At 42.5% G+C, this 10,537-nt stretch overlaps 1 protein-coding gene across 1 annotated transcript; it reads left to right on the forward strand.

The window, feature by feature from the left end:
• Positions 1–5,419: 5,419 nt before the first annotated feature.
• On the forward strand, positions 5,420–6,565 carry S1PR3 (sphingosine-1-phosphate receptor 3). Its single transcript, XM_010285562.1, has one exon. The coding sequence runs from the start codon at positions 5,420–5,422 to the stop codon at positions 6,563–6,565; it is 1,146 nt and encodes a 381-aa protein (XP_010283864.1).
• Positions 6,566–10,537: the final 3,972 nt, after the last annotated feature.

Below are 10,537 nucleotides of genomic sequence, written 5' to 3' on the forward strand. Positions count from 1 at the left end.
CGTTTTTCCCGGGTGGGACGGTCACGCCGCGGACACGTCGGGGATGTTCTTGGGTAGCTTAGACAAGATGGTTGTCTCTGCCCAAAAAGTTCGGGTTGCTGCAGTAGTGAATCTGATGACAGAATGCTGGAGTTTGGAGGGGGGGAATAGGTCGGGACCGCTGGGAGCCGGTGAGAGGGAAGAAGTAAATGTGCCTTTCTTTAACGTGCAAAAATTAAACCAGCCCGGAGCTCCTGTGTGAGATATGCATGTGTGCTACTCGACATTACAAAATACAAACTGATGTCTAAAATTCAGAAGCCAAGAAAAATAACCATTTATTAAAGGCTTTTCTGAGGCTGTAAGCTGCCAGCACATTCACTTAAAAAAAAAAACAACAAACTTTTTAAAGTTTATTTGAGTTGTCCAAGACATTGTTTCGCGGCAGATGTTTGTTGTCCAAAGTTTATTTGCAACTGGCACAGCTTAATTTCAAAGTGGAAATGTGTATTGAAATGTGCTGCGGTTCTCAAAAGTCTTTTCTTTTCTTAAATTTAGCACTTCCAGGGTGTGCCAGATAAATTACACGTGCTTACTTTTCATCTGGAAAAGCTTTAAAAACAATATACAAAAGTTTGTCTTCAGATACGCATTCTTGACTTTCCCTCTGCCTTTCTTAAAATTGTCATTGGTGGCCAAAGCCAATGGTGGCTGTGTGTGGAAGAGAAGGGAGAGCTGCAGCATGTGTGGTGGTGGTGAAAGGGGGGTCTGGTCTCTTTGGTCGAGTCTGTTTGTGGATATTTAGAAAGCAGGAAGGTGCGATTCCAGCTGAATTAACAGTGAGTGTACTGAACGCATAGCATCGTATGTTCTTGTGTAGGCAAAAGCAGATAGTGGAAAGTTAAGTCCTGTTCTCACTTGTGCTTTATTCTCACTTGTTGCTTTGTCTTCAGGATATCATGAAAATTGAGAGCAGTTTGGCTCACTGTTTTGAAAATAGAAATTTCTTACTCTTGCAGCTGTAAAGTACGCAGTGACTCATGAGATGGTAAAAGCCCTCACCTCCCAGAGCACCCACTGGGAGCAGAGAGTGGACATGTACGAGGGATGGTTGCTGAAGGGCTTTGCCGTCTCCATTATCACCAGTTCCCTGTTGCCTCCTGGCACTGGGAAGTACACATTCCCAAAGGAAAACTGCGGGTTGACTCCAGCTGCCTTAGCCAGGGCATTATCTTGCGGGGAGGTGGTGAGAGGTACAGCTCTGAGTCTCTGCCTGTGCCACTGTGTGGTGGGGCTGGAGAGAGTAGTGGAGGTGTGCCTTGCCATAGGGCAGATTGAGGGGTTGTGGCCTACCGCACAGCATTGCCCTTTTCATGGCACATGTGACACAGGGACCATACAGACCTTGGTAGACCCTAGGGATCTGAGCCATGACAGAGAGCCCCCAGTCCAGCCGGGAAGGGTGCTCGACCCTACTAGGATCCTTGACCTCTGCAGGAGACCACACTAACTGCTGTGGAAACCCCAAAGCATGGTGGTGGGCAGGGAGGTTTTCCAGGCAGGCATATGATGGTGCTCACTGCTGACCCCAACTGCTCCCTCCATCCTTGGAGCAGGGAGGACAAAGGTCAGCCAAATAGCTGAAGGAGGTGACTTGATTGTCCTCCACACGACTGCGGTTTTTACTGCTGCCTTTATGTGAGTAATTTAGCAAATGCTGTTTTGGCTATCGTGTTCATGAGGAGGTACAGCCAGATTGCCCCGTGTTGCCAATAGGTTTATCTTTGTAGTGGTACCTGGTGGTGCAGCAAGAGGGATCCTCTGGTCTGAGGGAATAGAACTGATTTCCAGCAGTATCAAGAGCTCGGGTTATTGAGGTACCTAACCAGGGTAATGCTCAACACACAGCATGCCACAGACAGGCTCTTCAGGTCCGGTTTTTAATATTTTGCGCTGAGGTCCGTAGTTTGCAGCTAGTGGCTAGTCCTCTGCATGTGACTGGGACAAAGATATTTTGAGAAGTGAGTTGTAGAGCTGTCAGGAAGCAGTTACACAGATATCCTTGACTTTGCTGCTGCTTTCTTGTTATTATAATATAAAACCAGTGTTAATTTTTCTGTTAAAAATTAATGTGCTTTCTGAGTTACTGGCTACAAAGCAGGAGGAAAACAAAAAAGTGGCTGAAAGATATTACCTGGAAATGCTGCTGCCAGAAGAGAATAAATTTTAATTTTTTACATTATTATTTATATTAACTTTCAAGTGGCTTGCGAGTGGTATTCATTCCTTGAGAGTCCTGGCAAATAATAATGCTACAGCCTCCATTGCCTTGCTACTATCCTGTCAGAGGCAAAGATTTACTTTTGTGATACTAAGTTTGCTGTAATAATTTTAAGAGAAGAAGTAATTATGAACAGTGGAAGACACCTTGTAAGACTTCTGCTGATTGTGTGCATCATCCCTGCCTTCAGCCAGGGGAACTGGTATAGCACCATTGCCTGTAGTAGAGTCATGACAGTTTACAGCTGCTGAGTTGTGGCTGATAAAGTCCTAAGTCTGGCATATAATTTTCTTCACAGAAAGAAATGTATTTGCCCTTTGGTAGACCAGTATGAAAAGTCTGTTTGTAAAAGACTTACAGAAACATTTATTTTGCTGCATGTGGTCTTCAGACAGCCACTGGCCAGTCTGGTGAGTATTGCTAGTTGAGCTATCGTTAACAAATACTTTTCTAGTCAAATGTAATTGTTTATTTTACAGTGGAAAGCACTTGCAATTCATATGGGCACAGTGGCATTTTGTTAGAAGACAATGCAATGAAAGACTGTGATAGTTGCTGTTGATAACAGTGTGCAGATTGTAACTGAATTACAATTAGATTGAACCTTAGCTGAGGTGAAGTTGTTCTGTTGAAGAACTTCACTGTTACCATGCTTCAGAAAAGAGGTCAACAACTCGAGGGCCCAATTCTGCTCCTGGGAGGTGAATGAGATGATTGCTGTCATCTTCAGAGTTAAAAAGACTGAGAACACCAAGCAACAACTGTGTTTATAGGATAATATGTCTCTCCCAGAGGGTCTCTTGGACAAACTAGTTTGGACCTAAGCACTAGAATGGGGAAATGGTAATAATGATGGGTAAATAGTAAATTATTTTCTCAGAAATAATTTTAAGACATCTTGAATGTACTAACGAATTCAAGTCAATTTGCTGTAGGCTTTTGTCAGTTTACTTCTTTTCTGAAGGGAATCCAGGAAAAGGGAAGGTGGGAAAATATGGTGTGGGTCATGTTTTAAATCCCTTTACATTCATCTGGGATGTGGTTTGCTCCTCCCCTCTTCCAGAAGGCACTTGAAAATGCATCTGCCACTTTTCAATTGCCAAAACAGAGTGCTGGAACAGGTTTGGGTTGGAAGGGACTTTAAAAATCATCTAGTTCCACCACCCCTGCCATGGGCAGGGATACCCTTCCACTAGACCAGGTTACTCAAAGCTTCATCCAACCTGACCTTGAACACTTCCAGGGAGGGAGCATCCACAGCCTCTCTGGGCAACCTGTTTCAGTGTCTCACCACCCTCACAGTAAAGAATTTCTTCCTACTATCTCATCTATTATCTACCCTTTCAGTTTAAAACCATTACAGCTTGTTCTATGACGACACTCACTGATAAAGGGTCCCTCCCCATCTTTCCTGTAGGCCCCCTTTAGTTACTGGGGGGCTGCTATTTTCCAATGAAAGTACAGACACTTCTATATTCAACCTAAGCCTGTTGGTGGTAAGCCTGCTCTATTACGCAGAGTAAATCAGATATTCCTTGGGATGCACAGGCTGGAGGTTAAAAACTGTTGGTGTGCCGGTCTCTAGCAGAGGTTGAGACCTTGATTTCTTCCCTTGATACCTGTCCTTTGAAAGTGCCTTTCACATGTCTGGGAAATGCTAGTGACCCTTGTGTAAATAAACGGTAAGGTCAGGAGCAATAGCTCTTAAAGAGCTCCCTGAACTAAGCTATTTCACTTTGAGACAATTGAAAGTGTCCTACCATCCAATACAGCTTTTTATTTTCTTGCCTTTCCCAGCAAAAAGTTAAATCTTTACAAATTTGGTTCAGATGGAACCAGTTCTCTCCTCATCCCCATCCTGGTTTGGTTATTAAGCTGAAAAATTGGCTACCTGTTCAACCTCAATGCATATGTTTGGGGCATGAGCACTGATTCTCATTGGAATAGACAGCAGCTAAACTGTAGCACTTCTGGTAAAACCGTAAGTGCTCTGACACCTTCTGATACTTTTACAAAGCTGTGCACATCTCTTCCAATGTTTATACATGACAATGGAAAAAAGACAGCTAGGAGGATCTGCTGTGAAAATGCAACCTATTAAAGTCTGTGGGAAAACATTGCAGTTAATCTAAGTCATAACTTAAAGCAAAACAGCAGTAAATTGAGAAGGACAATTAAAGTTGGTATAACTATTTTTTATTTAAAAAAAACAAACAGTAAAATTAAATGTATGTCTTGTATACACATGCAAAGGAAAAAAAAGGAAAGTGAACCATAAAGAAAAGAGATACTTAAAAAGATGTGACTTTCTATGTTTATTTCAAAAAGGAAAGCAGAAATCCAACTAATTTGAATGGGAAGTAGGATTGGTTTTATGATGACTGGCTTTCAGAGCGTCTCCTTAATTGTAAATAGCATAATTTTGCACCCTTAAGGGTCAGAAGTTATTTTAGGTATTGGCAACATGCACACTGGCATGAAGACTTGAGACTAGCTTTCTCAGGTTCTTTCCTACCTTAGGTCTGCAGGGAGAACAGGGACAAGCTTTGAAAGCAGTGAGTTTGCCTTGCTGCTGCTGCTCAGGCAGCGATGGTTAGGTGGTTTGGTAGTGCCACGTACACTTAGGTCTTTCTGAGAAGGAGTGAGCCGGTTGCTGTGCACACTGGGGCTTGCTGGGACCATTTACTTCTCACTGCCCCTCTGGGTTTTTTTCCGCCTGGAAATTCTGTAGGAGAAAACACCTATGAGGAGTTCTCCACATTGCCTTCCTATTTCCGCAGCAGAGCTGCATCTGTGCAGAGCAGGACCCACAGCTTACCCACAGTGACCTTGATAAGCACGCAGCAATGCTAGACCTTGGTGTCCCGTTGTAGTCAGCGTCCTTCTCAGCTCCTGGGTGTATGCTGTAGCTTGAGCACCCACATAGACCGTGGGTGACATGGGAAGACAGTGAGATTTATGTTGCATTTGTTGTTTTTATTTTCAGAATCTGGTTTGCCAGCCACTCTCCCGAATTAATATGCGAGGCTTGCTGGAGCTGGGGATTCCCACTGCCTGCCCAGAGGAGTGCTTGGATGAGCGTGGCTTGATCTCCCTCTTGTGGAAAATTATTGGAACTAAATTCTCGTGGTACTAAAGAAGGAAAGTCCAGGTGAACAAATGATGGCAACAGTTACCATGTCACCTGATGCATTTGTGGGCCCTCAAGTAAATGAAGAGATGGACTCTCTGATCGTACTGCATTATAACTACACAGGAAAGCTTATTTTAAGGGAAAAGGCAACTGATAACATAGACCTGACCACTATTGCATTTCTGATCTTATGTAGTTTCATAGTCCTGGAAAACTTGATGGTGTTGATTGCCATATGGAAAAACAATAAATTTCACAACCGTATGTACTTTTTTATTGGCAATCTAGCTCTCTGTGATCTTTTAGCTGGGATTGTTTACAAAGTGAACATTCTTATGTCTGGGAAGAAAACTCTGAGTTTGTCCTCCACAATCTGGTTCATTAGGGAAGGCAGTATGTTTGTTGCCCTGGGAGCCTCCACTTTCAGCTTACTAGCCATAGCTATTGAGCGGCATTTGACCATGATTAAAATGAGGCCTTATGATGCAAATAAAAAATACAGAGTGTTTCTTCTCATTGGTACGTGCTGGCTTATTTCGATTTCCTTGGGTGCCTTACCCATCCTTGGCTGGAACTGTATAAACAACTTAACAGATTGCTCAACAATTTTGCCTCTGTACTCCAAGAAGTATGTTGTGTTCTGCATTAGTATCTTCATAGCCATTTTGGTTGCTATTGTCATCCTATATGCCCGTATCTACATCCTAGTAAAGTCCAGCAGTCGTAATGTCACTAACCACAATAACTCGGAGCGGTCCATGGCGCTCCTTAGGACTGTCGTGATCGTTGTTAGTGTCTTCATTGCCTGTTGGTCTCCACTGTTCATCCTGTTCCTCATCGATGTTGCCTGCAGAGTCAAGGAGTGCTCTATCTTGTACAAAGCCAACTGGTTTATTGCTCTGGCAGTCATAAATTCTGCGATGAACCCAATCATCTACACTCTGGCCAGTAAGGAAATGCGTCGAGCTTTCTTTCGCCTTGTTTGTGGCTGCCTGGTGAAATCCAAGGTGGCCAGATCTTTGCCTATTCAGCCCACGCCAGATCACAGTCGAAGTAAATCCAGCAGCAGCAATACCCAGAAGCCAAAGGAAGATTTCCCACCAATGAATGTTCCCTCGTGTATTGCTGAGAAAAATGAATCTTCATTTCACAATGGAAACTTCTGTAAGTAAAGGATTCCTTGAGACAAGTACCTTTCTGTGGCTTTTGAACTACAAATGTAGTTTAAGCATTCATGCACTTAAGTCACATGGCAAAACACTAACCACTTACTTAACTTTGAGGACTTATTTATCAACAATCATTTGCCTTGTGTGTTCATTCAGTAACACACCTGATTCAGAAAAAACCTTTCATGCTACCCAACAGCCAGGGCAGAGTCCATGCCCATCTAATGACATTGTGTACCACGATGGCATTGCATGACGGGGTTGCATTTGGCACTGCCTGCCTGATTTTGTGAGACATTAAGAAAACCTGTTACAAACTTCAGCATTCACTAAACACTGATGATGATCGGAAAATGAGCCCGATTATTGCCGACTGGGAGAAAAGCTCATTACATATGTTGGTGATTATAGTTCTCTGTACGTATCTTGCTGTTATGTTAATGGCCTTATATGTATGTGGTATAAATAGCTGTATATTTGTACAATTCCTTATTAAGAAGTCGTTGTTTGGTAAAAGTTTACAATATGCTAAACATTGTATTGCAGTATACAGTGTAAGGTGACAAATTATACAAATAGATAGGTGTGTTTCAATGGGGATATTTGAAAATATATGAAGTAGTAACTTTTAACTGACAGGAACTTTAACATGTCATATCAGTGCAGTATTTTTATTTTTTCCACTGTTATTCAAACTTTTCGTGTTTAGTGAAAGACAACATGACAGTTGTCACTGTGACATTTCACAACTTACTTTAAACAAGCAGTAGTAAATAACCATTGAGAGAGGCTATATATGTTTGCTATTTAAAGTAGTTAAAATGTGACCCAACAATACACATGTATCAAGTGTATGTACTGTTTCAATGCATATATTTTTACTTACTATTTCCAATGTATTTAAAAATTTATGTCAAACCTATGTACAAACCTGTGTACCTTGTGAATGCACTACCTAAGCTGAGATACTTCAGTTCTCAAATGGAGACGTATCATTTCAGAAAGTAATGAACCACAAGCGGGTCCCTGTGGAGTTCCTGCATTTCTCTCCAGGCACTACCACAGCATGGGATTGCATTAGAAATTCTCACTGGGAAGACATCCAGCCAGTGGGACAAGATGATTTTCTGGCAATGGGACCCTACACTCCTACCATCTCCGGGCACTTTTGCAGATACAAGAGGGAAGATGCGGTACAACAGGATCATGCTGAAGGGCGTATCTCCACTTATACCTGACCCTGCCTTGGATCTGGAACAAAAGCCTGTTTAGTTTGAAAGACCTTCCAACTTTCCTGGAGCCCTAGACTTACTCTTTTGAGAGGCTGTTCCAGAGAAACCTCTATGAAGACAACTTTATGGTTCATCACTGCCTTACCAGCCTCAGTACAGGGTGGTGTTCAGCATCAGAGGGATTCCCTGAGACCTAGGGGTGTTAAGACTTCATAAACATCTGGCTTCAAGTCCCCATGGAAGTGGCCTGTGGTACTTTCATCAATAGTACTTTATGGGTGGAGGCTTCCGTCGAGGTTGATGGGAAATTCTGAGATTAGTTCCCATTGTCTTTCAGTAAGAATGTAAGCATCTAACTTTATTGGGCTCTTTCAAAGATTTGTGTTTAATGTCTCAGACATTATGAGACATGCGCAATCTTGCTCTATGCGCAATCAGAAGTAGTTGAGGCTTTTTTAATACACAGCCTGAAAGAGCTCATCCTTATCTTTACTCTGGTCTTAATCATTTAAAGCAGTAGCATTAGACTCTTCCCAAGTATGTACAGTGTATAAGTTGTGTAATGTGTGTAGCAAAAGCCTTTAAAGTGTAGAGGTTTGCATTGTGATTATCTTTTACAAGTTAACAGTCTGCTTGTAAATGTTTTATGCTGTTAGAAAAGTGTAAGAACAAAGAAAATCTGTGTTTGAATGAAGTAACTGTGAAAGAGAGTAGTAAATATGAAATAATTCATACCAAAAATGTTGAAAAGCAGTGCACTTAGAGAAGAAGAAAAAGCTAAACTAAGCTAAGCATGATATAACTATATGAACTGCAGATACAGGCTGGATCAGCAGCTCTTGTAGCTTTGTGAGAAACAGAACTAGTGACATTGCATTGCCATGACTTGCTTATGTTTTTAGATCTTACAGTGCTGTTCGGCTGCATTTTCAGTGTGGATGTTCTCTCCTGAAGTTGTGTCTTTGAAAACTGCCAGCTAAAATATTTGCATACTTCTAAATGTTAGTTCATGACGTGGTGGCACGTGGCGTCATTCCCTGCTATTGTAGAGCAGAAAGGCCTTAGCAACACAACAGTTTGAGAAAACATTGTAGCTAACCCCACACCAATTCTAATATCAAGGATGTTACGTGATTCTCATTATTTAGGTGAAAAAAAAAGAATATTTTTAATAGCCAAAGTCCAAGAACATGCCTATAGCAGTGTGTTTTAACATCTGGATTCTAGCCTTAGCTATTGTCAGAGTTGATGCAAGTAAAGTAATGCAAGCAACTCCATTGTTGGAGGCCATGTGATTGCGTGTCAGTACAAAAACCTTTCACTCTACTTTGATTTCCTTCTCTTATTTTGGAGCTTTGGGGATATTTGCTTAATTCACTACCCTGCTGTACTTGAAGCAGGCTCCTAAGATTCATGAGTTCACATGTAACACTGATAATATAATTTACAAAGTACTTATGACTGAATAGAAAAAAAAACTATTGTGGATACAGTCTTCAGTCGGTACATCCCACTGGGACTTACTAAGTAAAGCACAGATTCTGGAAGATTTCAGAGCAAAATTTTAAAGTAGGACAAGTTGAGGGTTTAACAGCAGTGGACCATAAACAACCAGGAAGCTGCCCTATCCTTGAAGCTGGAAAAAGATGGACAATAGCTTCTTTCACCCTAAAATATTAGAAAATTCTTTAAAATACATCCCAGAATCCAAGCTTTTTATCATCTAGGCTGATTTGAGCATACAAGAAACTCAGTCAGGTCTCCGTTTGCCAATTGGTTTTACATGGAGCAAAAGCTACAGCGGAGACTAACATTTCATTCATATTGTTACATGAATTGGAGTATTTATTTTGGTTCTGGATTACGAAAGAAATGCAAATCAAACCACCTAAGGAGGAAAAAAAAAAAACTTTTACAAGATGCTTTCCAAGAGTCTTTTATTGCCAACAGTCTTACAGAGTATTTTCAACTTATTAGGTACCATAAACATTTTGAAGAATTTTAATTAAATCTCAAACCTTTGAACTGAAGTTGTTGTGTAGCAGTCGTTTTTCAAAGAATTGTAAAATAATATTTTGGCCTTCTGTGGAAAACTTGCATGTGAACTTGGGGTGTCCTGCCTGCACCTCTGTGTAAAGTGCCAGGTGCTAAAAAGCTGCAGTCCGGGGAGCAGCTGGTCCAGCCCTGCAGAGCAGAGCTGTGCTGGCATCTGCCTTGGGTAGCGCCATTACTCCACCAACACAACCAAGGGCACAGCTTGGGACCTTGACTTTGCTGGGAGCTGTGGACCCCATGGCCAGCCCGGGCCTGGGGACACTCCCTGCTCATGGCAAAACTCAAGTGGGGTGGGCATGGCAGCAGGGATTAGGGATTTCTGCTTGGCCACCATTGAGTGGTGAGGCTTGCCACAGCCCTGAGGGCAGCGGGCACCTGAAGTGGGCTGGAGGCACCGTGCAGGTGCGTGCAGAGGCGGGCTGGTGCCCGTGCTGCCCTCAGAGCTGCGTTTCTTCTGCCCACGAGCAGCGTAAGTTCCTAGGGCATCCCCAGGCTCAGCTTTTCTCCAGGTGGGTAAGAGGGAAGTGCCTTTGCAAGGAGATGCTTGAGCAGTAGAGGATTTGGGGAACATCAGCCCAGCTAAGCTTCCTTCTGATGTGGAGCCTTTCTGCTCTCCACGGTACGCTAAATAGCTGTTCTTGCATGGACCTTGTCCTTGCTCTCCCATGAAGGGGGCTACCCTTGGCTA

The sequence above is a fragment of the Phaethon lepturus genome, unplaced genomic scaffold, assembly GCF_000687285.1.
Source record: "Phaethon lepturus isolate BGI_N335 unplaced genomic scaffold, ASM68728v1 scaffold26864, whole genome shotgun sequence".
Taxonomy (NCBI): Eukaryota; Metazoa; Chordata; class Aves; order Phaethontiformes; family Phaethontidae; genus Phaethon; species Phaethon lepturus.

Coding starts and splice junctions, on each gene's coding strand:
- S1PR3 (XM_010285562.1), top strand. CDS start 5,420: ATGATGGCAACAGTTACCATGTCACCTGATGCATTTGTGGGCCCTCAA.